This window comes from Balaenoptera physalus (assembly GCF_965194825.1).
Source record: "Balaenoptera physalus genome assembly, chromosome: 12".
Lineage (NCBI taxonomy): Eukaryota > Metazoa > Chordata > Mammalia > Artiodactyla > Balaenopteridae > Balaenoptera > Balaenoptera physalus.
Window position 1 is genome coordinate 82,366,985 of NC_138897.1, and position 22,529 is coordinate 82,389,513.

Here is a 22,529-nt window from a genome sequence, read left to right on the forward strand (position 1 = left end):
ATGCTCATCCTTCCTCAGGTGCGACCTCCGTTGCTTTATTTCTGGAATTTCTCTCCTACGTCTTCTGGTGGTTTGGGACCTCTGATGTCCCATCATCATTCAAACTCACCTGAAGCCCCCTCCCTGAAAGCTCCCCCCGTGCCCCACTGCTCTGGTGACAACAGTGACCGTCAATCTCCCCAGGGCCTTGGCTCCAAGCCCGGAGTCTCCCCAGTTCACCCGGCACACATTGGGTGGATGCTTTTCTTCTGAAACGCTTTCACGCCATCCCTCTCCCTCAAAGGGGGAAAGACGCGCCCTCCTCTGGGCCAGGCTAAAGACCTGGCTTTATTTTATTATTACCTAGCTATACTTTTTATTCCAGAATACCAATAATAATGACGATGATGATTATGATAATAAAAATGATGAGAGCTTTAGTAGTTCCTGTTTAAAGAGTTACCTTCAAAGGGGTGGGGACAGGGCTCAGGATTACTGAGACACTTGTTCAACCTCCAGGCCATCCCCTGCGCCAGGTGCTGTGCCTGAAAGGACCAGGGACAGGATCGGCTGAGGAGGGACATGGGGGCAGGGGCTGGGCAAGGAGAGGAACGGAATGTGGCTACTTTCCATAAGGTGGACGGGGCTATCTCTCTGAGGAAGGGAGGGAAGCTTAAACTAAGATCTCAGAGTGGCTGGTGGAGGTGGGGGAAGGAAACAGGAAGAAAGCGGGGGCAGGGTGCCCCAGGCAGAGGAAAGAGCAAGCGCAAAGGCCCTGGGGTGGGACTTGCTGTAGAGGCCGGAGCGCAGTAAGTGAGGGGCAGGGGCAGGGGAGGCAGGGCCTTCTTGCTCGTCCGTGGTGAAGAGTGTGGTTTTACTCCAAGTGTGCACGGGGGGGCAGGGCCGAAGGGATTTAAACTACACCCCCCATGATCCAGCTCATGGCTGCACGTGGAGAATGCAGTGCTCCTGAGGGAGCGTGGAGTCTGCCGTGGGCGTTGGTGAGAGCCAGGTGTGGCACGAAGGTGGGGGGACGGGATACCCCCCCCAGATCTCTAGGGGAGTTGAAGCGACTGCTTCTATTTGCTTCTGCAGGGGCCCTTCCACCCCAGACAGTAAGTCCCCAGGGTTGGGGGTACAGACGCCAGGCTGGGACGGGCAGGCAGGAGGGAAGGGGCCACAGTCTCCCTGAGCGCAGCTGGCTGAGTGGCTGGTGGTTTTCCCTCCTGCTGCTCCCTCAGGCCGTCAGCTTCACGACCCCCTCGCTCCTCTGCTGGTCCCGAGCTTTCTCTGGGCTCAGGCTGCGGCTTGCTTGCTTTTTCTTTTGGACACAGGGAAGACAGTAAAGCATGAAGGTCAAGAAAGACCCGAGGCCCTGGGGTCAGATTCACATCCTGCAGGTGCCTGAAGCTCTCTGGGCCTCACAATACCCCTGCCATATGGAGGCGCCGTTAGCACCAACCCATTTTAAAGATGAGGAGACTGAGGAATCGAAGGTTAAGTCACTGGCCCACGCTCACAAGGCTGGTGAGTGGTGGATGTTACCAGGGACCCAGAATGGTCTGAACGCAGAGCCCGAGCTGGCATGGCAACACCAGGAGGTGGTGAATTCCGATCTGGGGACATTCTAGTACCTTCAGTGAAGTCGGTGCCAATGTCGCCTCCCTCCGTGCCAGGCCCACGGGTCTGCAATCTTATCTAACCAGAAGAATCCACATGGCCCTTAATGGGGCAAGCAGTGGGGAGGGAGGGGGTGGACCCCAGCCCTGTCATCCCTGGGACCCACGGAAACTTGGGAGCCCGGTCACCCGAGGGACCCCACGCAGGCTCTGTGGTCTGATGTCGGGGAGACACCTCACTATAAAAGCTGGGAATGAGCCACGCTGGGTCTGTGTCTTTTGCTTCCATTATGTCCCAGGGATGACCTAGGATGGATTAGGAAGCACCTGCCCCCCAGGGAACTGGGGACACGCTCAGCCTTGCAGGGCTGTCAGCGCTGTGTGGTCTTGCTTGGATTCCAGGCCACTCCGAAAACGGCTTGATGTGGACTGAAGCCTCCTCCCAGAAAAATACACAGACCGAATTTTACACAGCAAGTCAGAAGATCCCTGGGCTCTCACTCGGGGCTCCCAGCTGCCCCAAATGAAGAAGGAAACAAAAACGCTGACAAGTGCTTGCTCTGGGCTTTACTTGGATTGACTGATGTAGTCCAAGCACCGTCCCTGAGGTAGGTACAAGATCACCCCCATTTTATAGAAAGAGAAGCTGAGGGTCAGAGGGGACCTCGCTGGTGCAGTCACACAGCTGGGGATGGCTGGGCTGGGATTCAGACCGAGGGCAGAGGGGTTATAGCTCTTTCCTCTCTACCATCCCCCTCCCGGTGCGCGCTGGGTGGGAATCTCCAGGCGGGAGTAGGTGTGGGTACCCCAGGTCTGGGATGAGCCTTGGGACACTGCTTGCCAGGGCTGGGGACCTGTTTGCGTTTCACAGGGTCCGCAGCCTGTGGGTAGAGGGCGTCTGCCGTTAGTGACGCAGCCGGGCTCAACCAATGAGCCAGTGTCTGGGTTTGGAGCCTGGTGCTTCGGGAGTGGCCCCATGGTCAGCGTGGACGGAAGATGCTCTGGTGACTAAACCAGGGCTCATGGTCCCAAGTGGCGAGGAAGGGGCAGGACAGAGGCCACGCCCCAGGCTGTGAGCAGTCCCGTGGAGAGACGGAGGCGGGAACTCCAGCTTAGCAGCCCTGGAGGGGGGAGCAAGAACAGAAGCTTCTGGAACCCGCCTTACACGCTCAGCACTGTTCCTGGCGTTCTTCATGATCATTACATTTCTTTCTCGCTAAAGCCCTCTGAGGTGGGAACCAGTTAGCGAGGAGGAGGCTGGGCCCAGGGAGGTGAGCTGACTTGGCAGGGGTCCCCAGTCTGTGCCGGGTGGAGCGGGGCTTCATGCCCAAACAGCCCAACTCCGGAGAGCTGCCTTCAGCCTGGTGAGTACTCCAGGCTCGTGAGCAGTGGGGCCCGAGGGTCCTTGCGCCCATGTAGCTGCGCACCCCGGTGAAAGCCCTCAAGTCCCTCTGCACCCCGACCTTCGCACCGGCACGGTGGGGCCCTGCCTGCATCTCAGGGTTGCTGGGAGGAGGAGCAAGAGGGGGAACTCGTGCGGGAACTGCCAATGGCTGGGCTGGACGCAGGGCTCGGTGGTTTCTGCCACTTCCAGATCCTCGTGCTGCCACGAGGGACTGCCCGGCACAGTGGCATCCTGCGCCTGTTCTCTGGCCCTGCAGTGCCGGGCACAGAGCAGGCGCAGTCAGTGTCTGGGGCCCAAGATGCCTGTGCAGGGGGCTGAGGCCATCGTCCCCTCCGACCTTGGACCAGTGGAGGGCGGTGCGGCCCTCCCAGCCGCCGTGGGAGGGGGCGCAGAGCTGGAGCGGCTGTGCCCCGTCCCCAGGGCTCTGGAGCCACGTACCCTCGGTGCCAGCTCACAGCTGAAGGGTCTGCTCCTCGCCGTCGTTCTCACTGTCTTCCAGCTGCTCCAGGATCTCGTCCAACACCACAGACCGCTTTTTCTTCGGGGGTTCTGTGGGAGCCCAGATGGCAAGAGAGGAGAAAAGAACAGCCGAGAGGGTTGGGAGGCAGGAAGAGAGAGATGACAGAGAGGGAGAGGGAAGGGAAGAACAAAAAAGGAGCCGGGGGGAGGGGATTCAGGAACAGAACAGAGGGAAGGGGTGGGAGGTGGGAGAGCAGGTACAGACACGGGGGGGAGAGAGATGAGACAGAAGAAATAAGCAAAGACAAGAAATGGGGGGAAGGAGGATCAAAGGAGGTATGAGAAAGGGGAAGACAGCGCAGAGCGGGAGACAGAGAAACAAGGAGGGTCAGTCTCTACTTCACCAGGGGGCAGCCTCTCTCCCGGCCCTGTCGGCCACCCCTGCCCATCTTCCACCCACCGAGGAAAGCAGAGAAGAAGGCCCTTCCCGGCAGGTCAGAGATAGCGAATCTCTGCCTGATGTAGGGGGAGCCAAAACCTCCAGAGGTCAAGTCAAGAGAGGGCAGGGCTTGGGAAACAAGTTCCTGTTCTCTTGGAGTCGCAGACTCTTAATGGTATAGTAGGTGGCTGGCATACAGTAGGTGTTTAGTAAATGCTGGGTGACTAGATGCTCAAGGACTCCAGAGGAGGCATGGAGGGAATAACAATTAGAGGTGGCTTTACAGAAGAAGGGCTATTTGACCTGGGCTTTGAAGAATGCAGAGGAGTTCTCTGTGAGGAGACGGGGAAGGGGATGTAGATGCACAGTGTGAAAGGGCATGGTGGGTTCGGCAAAATATATGTCCCCTGGGTGCCAAACACTATTGATTATCTGCTCCGTGCTATGGCTCTTATCTTCTCAACAATCCCATGGGTAGGTATTATTATTACCTCTCACAGGTGAGAGCACTGAAGCACAGACACGTAAGTCTAAGGTCACTCAGCTAGGAAGTGGTGAAACCAGGACCCAAGACACACCAAAGCCCACCGTCTTTCCTCTTTTCATAAATGTCGCAGGTGCTGCCCAGAGATTGCCAGGGAGACAAAGGGTGGAGGGGGGGAGGTGTGCTGGTCCCCCTGGCCCTCCAGGAAGGGAATGGGGTGGGGGGTGGGAGGGGGTAGGCTCTGGGCTTAGATTGACTCTGTCAGTCCCTCTGCTAGTCTAACCACTCATTCATGGTCAGCCTCACCCCCAGATAACGCTGGCCTTGTTTTGAGGCAGCTGTTGGATGCTGTCCCAATAGCCTCTCCTTCCCTGGTTCAAACAACACCTCCTCTGTGAAGTCCTCCGGGTGGGACACATTGCCACCGTGATCCTTAGCTGCCAGCTCCTCACTGGGTCTGGGGCTCCTGCAGGCAGCGGGTCTCCCCACAGCCCAGCCCAACGCTCGCCCTCAAGATGGAGCATCTTGGGTCTCTGCCAGGTGGTCTTGGACAAGTGACTTGGCCTCTTTGAGGCTATTTCTCCATCTCATTCCTAAGAACCTGACCCGGACACTGACCCTTCTCCTCTTCTCCACAGCTACCTGCCTGACCCGAGCACTCCCACCTTCTCAGCGGACTCTGCTTCCGCCCTCACCCTCAGGGCCACCTATTCCCCCCCTGACAGCAGCCCGAGGGATCCTTCCAGGACAGGCGTTCCCGCTCTGCTCCGGGAGCTCTGCGTGGTACTCTCGAGGCACTGCCTGGGCCGGCCCCTCCCAGGCCCGCGAAGTGCGCGCCCACCCAGACAGCCCTGCTCCCACGCCCCCTCCCCAGAGGGACTCCCCTGGCCACTGTCTACAGGTCCCCCCGCTCTCCAACCCCTCCTCGCTCCACAGCGCTTCTCACCACACGGCGGGCGCTTCTTCGTTTGCGGACAGAGCTATCCCGTTCACGGCCGTGTCCCCTGCCTTAGCACACTGCCTGGCACCTAGTGGGTGCCCGTGAGCAGCTGTTGAACGAGGGGATGAGCGAATGGGGCAGAAACGGGGGACGCGGAGGGGCTGGCCCCTCGGGGAGGGTGAGGAAGGGGTGGGAGGCCCGCCCGGCCGGAGCCTCAGGCCATCATCACCACGTCGTTAGTCATGAGGAGGGAGGGGGGACAAGACGGGCTGGGGCGGACACCTGCTTCCTTCGCCCCCGCCGCCCCCTCTGGGTTTCCAAATAATTGCCGGAGGTGCGTAACGGTCTCTGGAAATTGAATCTTTGGGCAGGTAGTAGGAGCCGGGAAATAGAAGGGCAGCAAAATAGGACCTGCGGGCCTGTCACTGACGCCCCCCTCCCAGAGGCTGACGATGGGGATAGGTCTGAGCTCCCGGGACGGCGGGTCCCTGTTCTCCTGGGACGGCCTGGGGCCCGAGGGGGTGGCCAGAGGAGCAGGAGCCACGACGGTGGCAGCCGCCGCTTTCACCTTGGCAGAATTGGTGTTCTTTCCCACGGCTTGACCATGACTCTGAGACTGGCAAGGGGGCAGGTGCCAGGCACACGGGTGGTTCTTACCCAGCTGGCCCAGGAGCATCCTGCAGGCGGTGACTGGGGCTTGAACTCCCGGTGCCCCCAGTGGCCAGCACAGGGCACCCCTCGGGCACCAGCCCACCCGGGGGACCTTTCAGAGAAGCACGGCCCAGGGTCACTAGCGGCCTGGCCAGCTCCGAGGGCCTCTCTGCCATCTGAACATCCCGAGCACCGCTCGCCTGGCTCCACCAGACTGTGAGCCAGACTGGGAGATACTGTCCCAGGGCGCGGCACACAGTAGGTGCTCTGTCATCATTTGTTGAACATAAGAATGGATGAATGAATGACTGAGTGAATGAATAAAAAGGGGCACCAATGTGGGTAACTTTTAAAAAGTAAAACTGCAGTTGTCGGGATAGAAAACAAACAAATGGAGTGGCGGGAAGAGAGGCACCGAGACTGGGGAAACTGAGGCCCAGAGGGGGGGGACATAGCTGGAAGAGGAAACACACACAGGACGGGCACTTTACAAGTGGTGTCTCACCTTAGTTTCATAAACCCTCCGGAGGCTGGTGTCATCACCCCCATTTCACGGGTGGGAAAACGGAGGTGCAGAGAAGCATACACACCCGAGGCGCACCCCCCCCACCCCGAGCTAACACGTGGCAGCCCCCGGATTCCACCTCAGACGGTCCAGTCTGCAACCCATGCATGCTCTGTGTTGTGCTCTGTGGCATCTCCCGAGGGGCCCTGCCTGGGGGCAGGGCCAAGATCACGCAGGACCCTGTGGTGACAGGGCGTGTGGCCACCGCGTCTGGCTTTGACCGTTCCCGAGCTGGGTGACCTTGGGCAGGGCACGTGCCCTGTCCGAGATTCAACCCCTTATGTATAACGTGGGGGGACGGGGCTGTTCCGCCACCCTCCCTTCTCTGTGGCTGCCTTCTGCTACCGTCCTGACTCTCCGGGAGGTGAGGGCTCCTTCTTCCTGCAAAAGCCCTTCAGAGCCCCCTGACTTGTCCGCAGCACCTATCGTAACAGTGCTCAGGAACAGTGGGCACTGACCCCACAGCCCAAGCATGGACTGGCTGTGAGGCTGCGAGCAGCAGACTTAGCCCTTCTGGGCCTCAGTTTCCTTATCTGTAAAATGGGGCGACTAGGAATGCCTACCTCCTGGGGCTGTGGTGAGCACTGAGGAGAGAGAAGCAACGCCAGCACGTGGTTAGGGCTCCAGGACGGTGCTGAGACCACCATCTTTGTTACTGTTGTTCACATCAGAGGTGTTGATTTAATGTGTCCCTCTGCCATTAGGCCAGGGAGCGCCAGCAGGGCAGGGGCTGTCACAGGAAGACTGGTACACAGTAGGTGATCAATAAATGGTTGTCCAGTAAATGAATGAAGTGATTTGGTTGGTCAAGGCCAAAGCAGGTACGATCCCCCCTCCTCCAGCTGGAAACCAGAGAGGCACAGGGGTCTCCACTGATGGCTGTGGGGTGAGGGGCAGGCAAGTCGTTAGCGACCAGCTGACTCCATGACCCCTGGAAGTCAGACAATCTGAGGTCCCAGCTCTGCCACTTAACGCTCGGTGACCTTGGGCAGGTCACTTGTACTCTCTGGGTCTTAGCTGCCTGTCTGTACATTGAGGGTGGAGACGCGACCTCCCGGGGCGGCGGCGAGGATCAGCGAGTTCACGCATGGAGCCTGGCGCCCCAAGGGCTTGGTATCCTGGGGCCTGGTGTATCTGGCTCAGGCCGGGCCCCCAGCGCCGCCCCGCCCCCCAGAGGACACGTCGGGCCCCGAGTTCCCACCAGACAACACCCAGCACCCCCCGCCGGCCCCTCCCGCACGCGGAGTGCCCTGCTTGCCGGGAACAGCTGCTGAAATCCCATTTCCCCGACATCAAAAGCCTCAGTGGGTTTTCACCGAACAAACATAATGCAGAACCGGAGAAAGGTGTAAAATAAATAAACGAAACAAGCTGTGCGTTCTCTTTCAGTATTACAGCTGCACCCGGAGATAAACAACAAGTGAATGTCACCAAACATCAACACCCAAGAAATTAACTTGACAAAAAGCTCAGCCGTCCCCCAGCAACCCCCCAGTCCTGCCCCCGCCCCCCTCCCCACTCTCCAGCCACCATTTTGCATTTCTGGAGTTCCCATCTAATGATTTTATTTTTCAATTAATTCCTTGACAGAACGCCAGCCCGCGTCTCTCTCCCATCCCTGGCTGGCGCTGTCGCCCTGCACGCAAGGCACGGGCAGGCAGGTGGAGGGGGGCGGCTGTCGGGAGGACAGGGCAGAGCTTCAGGGCTGGTCGGGGAGGAGGGGATCCTGAAAGCAACCCTGAGAGGAGGCAGGTGTGACTGGCCGGGGCGGCCGGGCTCGGAGTTGATGGCGTGGCCGGCAGTAGCCAGGCTGCCCGGATCGGAGGGAAGCCTGCTGCCCCCCGGCTGAGCCACCTGGGGCCGAGGCCTCCCCTCTCTGTGCTCAGTCTCGGCAGTTACTGAAGAGCGCCCAGCTCCTGGGGTACTGAAGAGCACCGAGCTCCTGGGGTACTGAAGAGCACCGAGCTCCTGGGGTACTGAAGAGCACCGAGCTCCTGGGGTACTGAAGAGCACCGAGCTCCTGGGGTACTGAAGAGCACCGAGCTCCTGGGGTACTGAAGAGCACCGAGCTCCTGGGGTACTGAAGAGCACCGAGCTCCTGGGGTACTGAAGAGCGCCCAGCTCCTGGGGTACTGAAGAGCGCCCAGCTCCTGGGGTACTGAAGAGCGCCCAGCTCCTGGGGTACTGAAGAGCGCCCAGCTCCTGGGGTACTGAAGAGCGCCCAGCTCCTGGGGTACTGAAGAGCGCCCAGCTCCTGGGGTACTGAAGAGCGCCGAGCTCCTGGGGTACTGAAGAGCGCCCAGCTCCTGGGGTACTGAAGAGCACCGAGCTCCTGGGGTACTGAAGAGCGCCCAGCTCCTGGGGTACTGAAGAGCGCCCAGCTCCTGGGGTACTGAAGAGCACCGAGCTCCTGGGGTACTGAAGAGCCTCAGAAGGGCACAGACGCTGAAGGCCTTTATGACAGCGCCCGGCACGCAGGAGACACGGGGGAAAGTGACCGCCCTTACTGTCGTTAATGGGTACTGTTACTGAGAGTGCGTGGGCAGGTCACTTCCCTCCTCCATAAAATGGGGATGGCGGTACCAGCCCTTGACAGATGCAGCGGCCGTGGTGGGTGCCCCCTCCTGACGGTCACCTGCAGCGTTAGCGGGCAGCTCTGGGACATATTCATAGCTCCCCGCCTGGAGGGCCGGGAGCTTTCTCTGGCCACAAGGGCACGCGTGGCCCTGGCACAGGGTAGGCTGGAAGTGTTGGGGATTTAAGCCCCCTGGAGAAATGTCCCAGCTCCCTCGACTCTGGGGGACAGTTCTGAGGCAGGTGCCACACGGCTCTCAGGGGTCCCTGTGGGCTGTACAGTGGGGCCTGCTCACTGCATCCCCCAAACTGGCTCCCCTCCTAGCTGGTCAGGGGCTGCTTCCAGGGAACCCAAGCTAAGACACCATTGTCTATAGGTGACCAAATGGGATGATGCAGGGCCTCATTTGGCAGGCCCACTGAAGGGCATCTGGATTTGCTGACATCACGGAACGTTAAAAAAAAAACTTAGTAACTAATATGTAAAAACAAGAAAGGCTACACAAGAATCTCCACTTCTAGTTTCTCTTGAAACTGGCTGATCTGGCCACACTGGGCCCATGTCCCCACCTAAGGATAACGAATGGGGTGTGTGCCAGTTGCCCCTGGAGATGGGAGGTCTCGTTTATTTGGGTGTTTTCTGCCTGTTCCTGGAGGTCCCGAGCTTGCTACTCCCCGAGACAAAGGGCAGGCGAGGCCTTGGCAAACTGTTAAGTGCAGGCCCGTGTAGCAGGTTTCCCCTGTTAAAACCGTACCTGAGGTGACTCCAACAGGCTGGGGGGGGAGGGCGGAGGGGGAGCAGGTGTGCCCCTCTCTCCGGTCTGTCCCTCGAGGGCAGGAGAGGAAGGAGGTTAGGGTTGAGAGCGGAGGGCGGGATTCCAGGTTGGGACAAGCCACCACAGCCTTCGGACTCAGTGGCCTGCTGCCCCAGGCCATCGGGGGGCACAAGCAACCTGCAGTCCCCACCCTTGGGGACATTACGGTGCTGGAGACACAGGATGTGGGTCTTGCAAGGGGCCGGCACCCTGAGGGCTGGCCTGGCGTGTGAGGCTGCCTGCTCCTGGGTCCCCCTGCCTCCCAGGCTCCAGACTGGCAGCCCCCATGGGCAAAAGCCTCAGATACCCCGACGGGTCTGCCTCCCAGGGCTCTGTTTACAGCAGGCGCACACTCGATGATCACAGAATAAAGGGCACTCTTTAGAGAGAGGATCAGCCCGGCTCCTAAGACCAAACGAGTGGCCCTTTCTCGGTACCAGGAGGCTGTTTCATGGATGTGCCTTTTCAGAACATAGCTGGTCCCCCAACAACCAGGTGTGATCCGAAAGCCCCTGCTCGGGGCTGGCAGACGGGAGACTGGGCCCCAGGCCCACCTCTGCCACCTCAAGGATTTAAGGGAACCTCTTAACTCCATTCCTCAGTGTTCCTGTTTGTTAACTGGGGACAGTGCCTGCTCTCCTGATCTCAGGCCTTGAGGGTTTCAGCCTTCAGTCATTCACAGCAAACAGTCATTGAATATATACTCTGTGCCAGGCCTGGTGCTAGGGATACAGCCGCCAAAGGAGAAACTGAACCAGCAGCCACGGAGGCCATGCTGGGGTCCCAGGGCGGGCAGAGCTGGGCTCTGAGCTCTGTCACTCACTGGCCCCAGGCCGTCTGATCTACTCGAGTTGCTATCTGTAGAAAGGGCATGGCAGTAGTGCCCGCCACAAGAAGAGTCAACAGATAAGGCTTGGATGCACACAGCCCAGTGCCAGGCACACAGAGGCGTTGAGTCATGTTAAAAGTAACAACGCAGGTGTCATCCAAAGACACCCAGAGAGCGGGCGGTACTCAGGAAACTGGGAACCTAGCAGGCTGAGCCGGGGCCGACCGAACATGAAGGCAGAGAACCCTGCGTCCTCGGGCTTTGAGCCCAGCTTCTTTGGGCTCCAGGCATGGGCTGGGTGTGGACTCACAGGTCTCCCACAAGCCAGGTGATATTACTGTCCCGTTTTCCAGATGCATAAGCAGCTGTTCTAGGGCTTGGGGAAGACTCCCCCGAATGGGGCCTTGAGCGCAGATCAGGCTGGTCCCAGGGTCTTCCTGTCACCCCACAGCGACGTCTGTGGTCCCGTGGCTCAGCTGCCCGCCCTGCAGGGGGAGACGCCAGCCCAGACTCCTCAGAAGGAACTTCTCAACAGGAAAGGCGTAAAACAGACTCAGGCCACATGGCAGCGGCCCAGTGCCTACATCAGCCATGTTTTCAAGAAGCTATTGGTTCCCAACCCACGGCCTGACAGAATCATCTGGAAAACCTCAGATACCTGGACCCTACCCCCAGAGGTTCTGATGCAAATGGCCTGGGGTGGGCACTGGCTACTGAGACGGCCGTGACTACAGCCGTTGTGAATCACAGCGCTAAGGACTCTGGCTCCTGTGAAGCAGGAAGCCCCGGTGCCGCCCGGCAGGTTGATCTTGCTCTCTGCTCTGGGCATCCAGGGCGCACAGGAGTTCCAGGCAGCCGGGCTGGCGGCTCTCCGTCCACCAGGGCTGGTGAAGGTGCCCGGCCTGGATTATCGTGGATTCAGCCCCTGGTAGGGCCGTGGGGCCACCAAGCCTGGGGGCTCTGGGGCTTGGTCCTGCATGTGTTTGCATTAGTTACAGGTGCTGGAGCGGCCTGTGCGGGCCAGGGAGGCAGGGGAGTGTCCAGGGGAAGGTGACTCATTGCAGAGGACAAAAGAAAAAGAAACCAGGAGAGGCTGGAAGGCGCCCCCCACCGCTCCTCCCACCCCCGACTCTCCTGTCTTGGGCCTGGAGGGATCTTCCTATTTCTAGGAGGTTGGTCGACATTAACTACCTGTCTGTCCCTTTCCTCTTGGCAAAGGCCCTGGGTTGGGAGTAGAGGCTAAAAGGAAAGAATCAGTAACATCGTCTTGAGGGGCCAAGGTGGAATGCTGTCTGCGCTAGGATAAGTGCGAAAGTGATGGAGTTAAACGGTCTGGGTGGGTGACTATAGGGAGGGCTGCGGACTGCGGCAAAAGAAGAAGAAGAAAAAAAAAAGCCCATGTAACTCGACCCCAGCTACTCTATGTGAATGAATGTAGGACCTGGGGTGGTCAGACCTGATGTTTCAAGAGAGGCCAGAATCTTGACTTTCAGGTCAAATCCTCTGTTAGCAAAATAGTGACAATTAATTTAAAAAAAAAACCACAACGCTTTTTCTCCCCCTTATCTTCTAGGCAAAATAAAGATCTGTGATCTCAGCCGACAGCTCACCAGTGCAGCCTCTGATTTACTTTCTCTCTCCTCTCTGGCTACAAAACCCCACTGGTTTCACTTGTGGTCATGAAGCAGTAATAAAAACCTCCTCGTCTGTGTGTTTTCCTTGGGCTTCTCAGGCCTGGGCCAGCCTACAGTTCAGAAACAAACCCGGCCACCCCCTGTCACCAGCCACAACCCTGAAGGCAAGTCCACCCTCCTCCTGACCCTATTTCCAGCACTCTGGTCCCCAGGTCCCCGAACCCTCATCCAATCCGGGCCCAGCCCCTTCCCCTCCCAAGTTGCTCTGAAATTCTCCTTCTGTCAGTTTAATTCCATGATCGATGAGGAAGAGCAGGAGAAATGGCCCGGCACAGCTGGTTTCCCCGTTAGCCCTAGCAGGGATTCCTGGCCTCACTGGCGACAGCCGAGTGAAATGTTTGCAGAACGCAGAGAACACAAGTCAATAACAATTTAGCTGGATTGGGAGCAAGTACCTTCCCCGCACGGACAGCCGCTCCCGGGGGAAGGGGGAGAGAGTGTGCAGGATATTGCCGAAGCGCTTGGAAATATTTCCAAAACACCACTCAAAGAGGCTCGGGGAGTGGGGGGGTGGAAGGAGGGAGGAGGGGGAGGGGGTGACCTGGAGGACAAGGACACCTGCTCCAGCTTGCTCCAGGGCCCCCCAGCCTCCCTAGCACCTCTGCAGGGAGAAACAGTCGGCTCTCTGAACCTGGCTCCCTGGCCACAGCTCAGCCATTTGCACCATTGCTAGCAGTTGCCACCAAGGAGCCACCTTGACTCCTGCTTCCTGATTTTTCTTCTCTCGATTCTGCCTGCATCAGCTGGGGTGGCCTGGGGCATGTGAGAAAGAATGGGTCTCCCAGCCAGTTTCAACCTCTCTCCTGCTGCTGCCCACCAACAGGGCTGGGAGCAGGAGGAAGAACAAATTCAGCACCCTGTACAGGGGCGGGCATCCACTTCCAAGGGGGCGCGGGCGCAACACCTCCTGGGTGGCCCTGGGTGCCCACAGTGACCTTTCCGCTGTCAGGACCCTTTGTGGCAATCCGGGACAGTCCTCCCTCACCTGCCTTCTGCTGGAGCCTCTGACACCTCTGGAGGAAGGGCTGCCACAGCAAAGCCTTAAGGAGGGAATGCGATGCACCCAAATGGAGGAATAAAAACGAGGCGAGGGCAGCCTATAGGAACCTTCTGTCTCCAGGTAGCTGGAAAGGTCCATGGCAGAGGGATATTTTGAATAATAAACTCTGTGACTTGACATACTTGCTTGAACTTTCCTGACTGTGATTTTTAAAGCCCGATGATTATGTTTTCAGGGCCAAGATCAACGAGGCATATTTGTAAGGGCTGGCACGGGGATAATGGGCTCTCCTGGTCCCCAGTCTTTTGAAAATGTGCCGTCCTGTGAATGATTAAGTTATGGTGGGGGGGGGGGCGTTGGCGAACTGTTGCAGGCTTTAAATATCATCTGTATGCTGATGACTTCCAAATTTATATCTCAGCCCAGACTTCACTCCTGAGCTCCCAACTCAGAGATCTATCTGCTTGACATCCCATGGGGAGTCCTAATAGGTGCCTCAAACCCCATGCGGCCGGATCACTCCCACCCCCACCCGCTCTTCCCAGCTTCCAGGGCCTCATCGTCACGCAGCACCACCATCCTTCGAGTGGCTCGCTCTGAGCAAAGATCTCTGTACTGGCCTTAATTTCCCTCCTGCCTCCCAGAAGTCTGGCCAGCTCTACTTTTACCACATATGCTCAATCCACTGGCTTCTTTCCACCCCTCCTGTCTCCGTCCCTGCTCAGACTACCGCCTTGGCTTGCTGGGACGACTATAGTGGGACTCTTACTCTGTATTCTTGCTCCCCTACAATGCACGCCCCATGTAGCAGCGAGGATGAGGTATGGAGTGTAAATCAGGCCATGGCGCTCCTCTTTTTAAATCTTTGAGGGATTTCCCACTGTATCTTGAATAAACGCCAGGCTCCCTGCCCCACCCCACAAGACCCCACCAGGAAGCCCTTCTGGCCTCTGCAGCTTTGTTTCCAACCACTCTCCACCCTGGACTCATTCTCTAGTCACAGTGGCCTGTCATGAGCATGCTTCTGCCCCAGGGCCTTTGCACCTGCGGCTCCCTCTGCTTGGAATGATTTCCTCCCAGATCCTGGGCTGGCTGGCTTCTTTGAATCACACAAAAACACTGACTCCTCGGAAAGACTTGTTCCAACCACCACATTTGGAATCTCTCCTCCCTCTTCACACCCCCGAGTGTATGATATTATCTTTTTGCATTTCCTCCACAGGGCTTGCGATCATCATAACTTTCTCATTATTACCTTTTTTTTTTTTTAAATCATTTATCTCTCCTACTCAAATACTAGCTCCATGAGGGCAGGCACCTTCTCTTCTGTTTGCTGCTTTGTCCTCAGTACTGAGTAAGGCTGGATAATTAGATGATCAATGGAGAATTGAGTGAGTGAATGAATGAAGTGGGAAGCAAGGCACTGCAGCCTCTGTTCCAGGAAGAGCTGGGGATTCTTCTTTTTTTTAAATAAATGTATTTATTTATTTTTGGCTGCGTTGGGTCTTTGTTGCTGCGCATGGGCTTTCTCTAGTTGCGGCAAGCGGGGGCTACTCTTCGTTGCGGTGCATGGGCTTCTCGTTGTGGTGGCTTCTCTTGTTGCAGGGCATGGGCTCTAGGCGCGTGGGCTTCAGTAGTTGTGGCATGTGGGCTTCAGTAGTTGTGGCTCGCGGGCTCTAGAGCACAGGCTCAGTAGTTGTGCCGCACGGGCTTAGTTGCTCCGCGGCATGTGGGATCTTCCCGGACCAGGGCTCGAACCCGTGTCCCCTGCATTGGCAGGCGGATTCTTAACCACTGCGCCACCAGGGAAGCCCGAGCTGGGGATTCTTAAGCAGAGGGCTCTAGCCGGGAGGATGTGGGTGGGGTTATGATGCCTCTAGAATTGTAGTTCTCTGAGAAAGGGGGGTTATGTGGGAGGAATTAGCCACCCGTGGCTTTAGACAAAAGAAGCGCAGCCATCTCACAAGCCCTAGGGGCTGTAAACCTTTTCTGTAAAAGGGGAGATAGTAAATATTTTAGGGCTCTGCAGGCCACAGGGTCTCTGTCACAACTACTCAACTCTGTCCTCACAGTGCGAAGACACAGCTAGAGACGCTATGTGAAAAATGGGCATGGCTGTGTTCCCCCCGAAAGCTTTATTTACAAAAGTAGGCTGCAGGCTGAATCTGGCTGTGGGGCTGTAGTTTGTAACCACGGCCCTACCTGGACTGTGGAGCCCAGATCCATTAAAAGGGGGGATAATTTGAAATTTAGGAACTGCTGGGGATGTAGGGAGTGGCGAAATACAGTGAGCTGTTCTGCGGTGTGCAAAGCTGTGTGCCCTCAGGCAAGTTACTAGACCCCTCTGGGGCTCAGTTTGCACCTCAGAAAAATGGGAACAGCACCTCTTCTAAGGAGCTGCAAGGCTAAAATGAGAGCGTATGAAACCACCTGGCAATGTCTCCTGCACACAGTACGTCCTCGACCAAGCTCTCTCCTGTTTTCTTTTTCTCCTGACTTCATCTTTAAAAAGAAGGCACACAATTGCCTCTTTCAGACCAGTGGTGTTTAGAGGGACAAGGTTAGGGCCACCTGGCTGCACACCACGCAGGGCTCCTCTTGCAGTGCCCAGTACACATTAGATGCTCCATTAGAACGGGCGCTTCTGACGATCAGGGCTTTTATCTCTGTTCGTTTATTCACCCCACCGACTGTTAGTGAGCACCTACTCTGTGCTAGATGCAGGGCCAAGGCAGCGGACATGGAGAGGGCCTTGTCCCCTGGAGGATAAAGCCTCTCGGGGAGTAGGGAGGTGAAACCACCACACACGTGAACACAAAGTTCAAGGGAGACGAGGTACGCGGTGCCACAAGGGAACTTTCGGGGAAAAGTAGAATCTCTGACACTTTGGCTGAGATCTGAATCATGGGGGGCTGGGGGCCAGGCCGATGGGGCAAGGGCCCCAGGAGTCGGGCTCCCTCCTTCCTGGCTAGGAGGGCCACCGTGCTGGAGGCCAGTGACCGATGGGACAGGCGCCCACCGTCTGGGCCTGAAGACGGCAGATCTCGCATCCCAGGCTGGCCTGGTTCGGCCGAGGGTGGGGGCGGGCGGGCAGGCGGGCGACGGCAGTGCTGCCAGCCACTTGCCATGCCGGTCATGTCTGCGCTCCCAGCTCCGGAGGTGAAAGGTGCAGCCGCTAACCACAGCCCATCAGTCCTCCCAGCTGGAATAAGACAACGCCGGGAAGCAGAGCCACGCTCCCGGCCCAATAAAAGCCTGTTTGCCTAGGCCTCCCTGGCTGTGCCCGCTCGAAAACAGAGGGCTGTGCAGGCGGATTGCTTCCGTACCATTATATTCTTTCGGCGGCACTCGCAGGTACTGCGGCCTGCCGGGGCCCTGAAAGCTTCTCGATGCCGCGACCCTGCTGGTTTGTAACACGCTCGGGAAGAAAAGGACACAGCCAGTGGCCGACTTTCCTCTTTCTTCCCTCTGCGCTCTCTCTTTTCACCCGCCCGCACGTGAGGCACTGAAGAATAGCACTTCACCTGCCGGGGGCTGCCGAGCTGCAGCTGAGAAGGCTGATTCCGGGGGGCCAGGAAGGTAAGGCAGGGAGAGGACAGGGGAGAGGGGAGGGCGGCTCTGAGGAAGAGGGCCGTCTTGCTCTTCCCTTGGCCCAAGCACCGCTGTCTGGGGCCAAGGGCTTTGCCTACCCAGGGCAGCTTTTTGAACAACTTTCAAAGAGCTGCCCTCGGCTGTTTCATTTGATGGGTATTTCGTAAGCATCAACTTGCAAGGGAATATCTAATGCCCTGCCACGATACAGGGACAGTGGGTGAAATGAAGACCCTCCTGCTTGGGGAGGGGGTGTCGGCGGTGGGGGGAGGTTTGAAAAGAGCTTTTTTGGCTGCGGATAGGGAGCCTAGATGAGTGGCGACGTCCAGACTGGGTGCTGGGTGTGTTTAGTTCCCACGACTGCATCGGAAAGCAAGACATCACGCACTTTTACCGGCGAGGAATCCTCTCCTCCTCCTTGCTGTTACTGTGTGCTAATCAGAGCCTGCCACGTGCCAGGCATGGGGACAGGTGGCATCTACAGATGCAAACGTACCGTCCTGAGCGCTGCCCCGGTGATGGGCTATTCATTCTCATTCATTCTCCCTCCCTCCCTCCCTCTCTCACACGTTCCTTATCGTCCGGGCTCCTAAAAACTGGAGTTCCTCTTTATGTCTCGTTCCTCCACCCAGAGAACACCCTCCCTCGGCCTGGCTCCCCCGGAATGCAAGGAAAACAGGGAGTGTTCTTGGTGGCCCGGAGAAGGAAGAAGCATTAGCGCCTTGCAGGGGAGGGGAAGATAAGTAATACTTGCTGCTTTCTCACTGTGCACCGAGAGCTTTGGAGGCCTCATCTCCTGTGAGCCCCCCAATTCCCCTATGAGGTAGGCACCCTAGTCCCACTGTACAGATGACAAAGCTGAGGCCGAGTGACTTACCTGAGGAAACAGAACGGACACGAGGACGCACACTGGGGTGAAACGTTAAGGGGTAGCGGTGCATAGCTGCTCATATGAAGCCAGCAGGGTGGCTAAAAGCCCAGGTCTGACTCCTGACTCAGCCACTAGTAGCTGGGTGCCCCTGGGGAAATCATCTGCCCTCTCTGTGCCTCAATTTTCTTGTCTGTGAAACTGAGGATAATGACGGTATTTACCTCCCAGGATTCCACAGGAGTAATACCTGTGAAAGCCCATAGATAGTACCTGGCATGGAGTGAGGCTTAACAGATGAAAAGTTGTCATGGTAATAATAATAGTAATTAGTATTACCTGGCCTGAACTGCACATGGAGCTGTGTGCCTTGACCTAGGCTTGTCAGGGACCAATGGAGGAGAGAAGGGCTGGTCACAGGGCCTGGGCAGCTCTCGGACCACCAGCACCCCACCCCCACAGCCTCCCCCAGGGGAGCTGGATCCCAGAGGCAGAGGTGAACTCTGATTGTACCGGCCACAGTAGGGCCAAAGCTGCTCTCTATTTCTCTGGCCATCCCCCTCTGTCCCCGAGGGCAGCTCAGAGGCCACGGTGTCGCCAGCGAGCTTCCTGCTGGGTCCCGCCCAATGGTTAAGACGCCTGCCTTTCATTCCGAGGCCCACCTTCCACAGGGAGCCCTTTGTCCTGGCCTCGGTGCTCAGGCTGGGCAAATGGGGCTCGGGGCCTCCACCTGAGCTCTGAGTGCCTTCCTGGCACAGATCAGGGCCGGGGGAGGGAACTGGGCATGGATCCCACCTGCCCTCGGAGTCTGCCAGGGCCCTGGACGCTCTGAACAATGTGGATTTCAACACAAACAAGCGGGTATTTTTCACCACAGGGAAGGGGCAGAGCAGGGAAAAGGGTCCAGTCAGGAGGGCAGGAGGCCAGCAGCCCTATTCTGAGTATTCAGGGCTGCCGTGGGCACCCCGTTTCCAAAGACATCAAGCAGACAATGGGGTGGCTGGGTGAGAGGGCTGACACTTCCAGAGCGCCTGTTCTCAGCCGACTCGTCTACCCTGTTTCCCCCCGCGGCGTCCTGCTTACTTGGGAAGGATGTAGGGAGCAGTCACCCCAAGGATGGCACGCTGTAGCCAGACTGTCCGAGTTCAATCCCTGCTTCTACCACTTACTGCCTGTGTGATCCTGGGTAAACTACTTCATCTCTGCGTGCCTCAGTCCCTTCATCTGTAAAATGGGGTGATTAAGGGCATCTACCTCCTAAGGGTGTTGTGTGGGTAAAAAAAAAAAAAAAAGGGCAGCTCGCGCTGCTCTTGTTATTGCCCTGAGCATCTTCACCAGTACTCCATAAGGCAGTACCCTTGTATCCCCATTTGTAAAACGGAAAACAGAAGCCCCAGGGGCACAGTGACTTGCCCTGGGACACTCAGCTGGGAGGCTACAGAATCCAGGACTTGGTGATTCCAAAGTTGATGCTCTTCCTCCTAAAACTAACCTTTTGGGGACCATGACCTGATAGAAAATCTGATGACAACAAAGATCCTCTTGCCAGAGAGGTAAACACACACATACACACACATACCAGATAATAACGTTTCTGGGTGTTCACAGCCCCTCTGAGGCCAGCCCTAGACTAGGGCCCATGAAGACAAGGTTTCATGGATTCTGGGTTAAAAATCCCTGTGTCATATCTTGCTGTGCTCTGGATAGTGTCCTTTTGCTTTCTAAGGATTATCATATATTTGTTTGGAAAGAGTGCGGTATAAATATGATAGGTAATTGTTTCAGACTCTTTGGGTCCCAAACTTTCAGGCTACCTCTTTGCTGCCTTTTCACGCCCCAGACAGGTGAGGCCAGCTAGAGGTCTGACACTTGGCCATGTTTGCCAGTGACCCTTCTGGACGGAACACATCCCCACCAAGCCAGGCACTGCTGGTCCTGCCCCCCAGAAAACAGCCCCCCACCTCCGCCCTATGCCCTGACCTTTGTGGGTCACCAGAGATGCTGGATATTCTGTTTGGTGCTGCCAATCCCTCCCCTGTCCTACTCCATCCCCTGGAAGGAGTCACTGGGGAGCCTGGCCCTCTGGCTGATGGATGGGCCAACGCGAGACCCGGGAGGAGAGCAGAGCAGAGAGGGGGGCGAGGGAGCTGCAGGCATATCTTCCCTGGCTCCCTCCTTGTTTTGGTTCAGGGCCCTGGCACTGGCTGCATCCCTCCAAACTTGGGGACCAGCTGGCCATCCCCAAGGCCCCTGCTCTCCCTGGACCCCTGGGGCATCACTTCCTCCTGCTGCCCCTTCACCTCTGCACCCTGCCCCCACCTCTGCATGGCAGGCTTGGGGTGAGTTCTGTTCCCTGCTGGGACCCTGACATCCACCCGTGGTGCCGGGGAAGGTCTCTCAGGGCTCCCTTTCTGCACACTTGGTTAGCTCAGAGCCGGGGGCCCCTTCCAGAAACTCGGGGGAGGGGAATGTCCCCTCAAGGGGACTCAAAAGAAGTACAAACACATGGCTGGGCTCTGACACCCAGCGCTGGCCTTGGTGGGGCCTTTTCTCACCTCTGCACCTCGGTTTCCTCATCTGTAAATGGGGACAAGGTAACACGCACATCGCAGGGTGTCAATTCTAAAGGGCCCCCTACGTTTCTCATTATGATTTGGTATCCATTCCCTCCATTTCTGGAAGGGACCCTGTACATTCTGGGTTCAGGGTCTGGATGAGTCAGGAGGAAGGAAGTCGTGCAGTAAACACACACACCCTAGATCTAACGAAGGCCCAAGGCTTTTACAAGTGGCATCTGCTAGTATAATGCCATGCGTGGGGTTGTCGCAGGGCGGGGCGGAGGGCTCTAGAGCTGGTCTAGAGTTCAAATCTCAGCTGTGCACTTTCTAGGCTTTCTCATGTCTTGGGCACACGGCTGAACCTCTTTCTCTGTCTGTTAAATGTAGACAGCCGTGCCCGTGGCTGGAAGGGTTGCCGTGAGGATGAAAGAGACAACGCGTGTCACATACAGAGGACGGCCCGGCACAGAGGAAGCCCTTAATAAACAGTAGCTTTCACGAGTCCCTTTAATGCTCGGCTGGTCTCAATTCTGTCATCCACAAAACGGGGCTAATCAGGCCCACCTCACGGGGCTGTTGGGGCATTAATGGGAAGATGTATGCAAATAACCTGCTGTCTTTCCTGATATTATTATTGTATCTGCCCCTGTCTGGGCCTCGGCCTGCAGCTGATAGGGGGAGATAGCCAATCCCACAGAAACGCCTCCAGCCGAGGCTTTCTGCTGGGGTAAGGCAGTAAATGCTGTCTTTGGAGCTCAGTTTATTGAAGGGGGCTGCTCTCCAATGCAGGGCAGGACTGCTGAGCCTGCACTCCCCTGCGGGGTGGGTGGGTGGGGGGCAGGGGGACGGGAGAGTCCCTTACACAAACATTTGCCGATGGGTGCATTTAGGCCGGTCAATGGCTGTCGATAAGGATAGGCTCTCCTCCTGCACGGCAGGATTTGGGGACTTATTGAGTTGTGTGTTTGCGACTGTGTACTTAGCCCTGATGGCTCTGCTTTCTCGTTTGCCTTTGCTTATGTATTCCCCAGCCTCGGACTGGCCCAGGCTGGCACGGGGGCCCGGAGATGAACCAATCAGTGACAGAGTTGACATGATGGCACACGACGGCACACTCTCCACCCTGGGGGAGGCGCCAGTCCAGCGAGGAGAAGAATCGTTAAGAAATACAGGACGGGGACTTCCCTGGTGGCGCAGTGGTTCAGACTCCACGCTCCCAATACAGGGGGCCCAGGTTTGATCCCTGGTCAGGGAACTAGATCCCACGTGCATGCCGCAACTAAGGAGCCCGCCTGCCACAACTAAGACCTGGTGCAACCAAATAAATAAATAAAATTAAAAAAAAAAAAAAGAAATACATCACGACGTGGCAAGGAGGTTTAGGAACACAGGTGGGAGAGCAGAGGACGGAGCCATTACTGATACCTGGGGGTGGGGGGTGAGGAAAGGGAAGGCTTCTTGGAGGAGGTGTCATTTGAGCTGGGCCTTAAAGGCTGGATAGGCACTTGCCAGGTTGGAAAAAAAAAGAAAAACAAAACTGAGAGGCAAGGCATTCTGAGCAGAGGGAAAGGCATATGCAAAGACACAGAGTCCTGCCTGGCGTTTGGAGACAGTGACCGCCACGGGAGGTGTGGTAGGAAAGGATTAGGCAGGAAAGGCCACTGGGGTGGGCACGGGGGTGTGTTCTGAAGGGTTTGGCAGGTGGAGCTAGGGTCAAAGGGCTTCCATGCTGTTTCTAGACAATGTGCTAGAGAAGGCGAGGCCCGTGTGAGGCCTCTGGCTGCCCTCTCCAGCCACTGGCTGCCCCGTTTCTCGATGTGTCACACTCATGCCAACCCTGGGCAACCCTCCTGTGGGCACAAACGTCACCTCTGAGGGGAGGCCCTTCTGGACCTAGCCCCTTCCATCTGGACCCAAAGCCCCCTGAGGTCACCACTGCATTCCTCGCACTGGGACATGGCAGGGGCTAAGTATTTTCTGGGGATGGGCTGCATTACTGGCGAGGCTGTGTGACGCCACCAAGGTGTATAAGAGGTGGAGCTAGGTCCTGTGACCATCG

General features: G+C 57.3%; 1 protein-coding gene across 2 annotated transcripts in view; it reads right to left on the minus strand.

Moving 5' to 3' along the window:
• Window positions 1-390: 390 nt before the first annotated feature.
• The window catches only part of RBM19 (RNA binding motif protein 19), a 124,379-nt gene continuing 102,240 nt past the window's right edge, over window positions 391-22,529 (minus strand). The window contains exons 24-25 of one of the 2 annotated variants that reach the window (XM_082416784.1): window positions 3,442-3,552; window positions 391-2,719 (exon numbers count right to left, since the gene is read on the minus strand). In XM_082416784.1, coding sequence (XP_082272910.1) covers window positions 3,455-3,552 — 98 coding nt within the window. In that variant the 3' untranslated portion in view covers window positions 391-2,719; window positions 3,442-3,454. Of the gene's footprint in view, window positions 2,720-3,441; window positions 3,553-13,095; window positions 21,779-22,529 lie in introns of those variants that run through there. The other variant, XM_082416785.1, reaches the window with a different exon arrangement.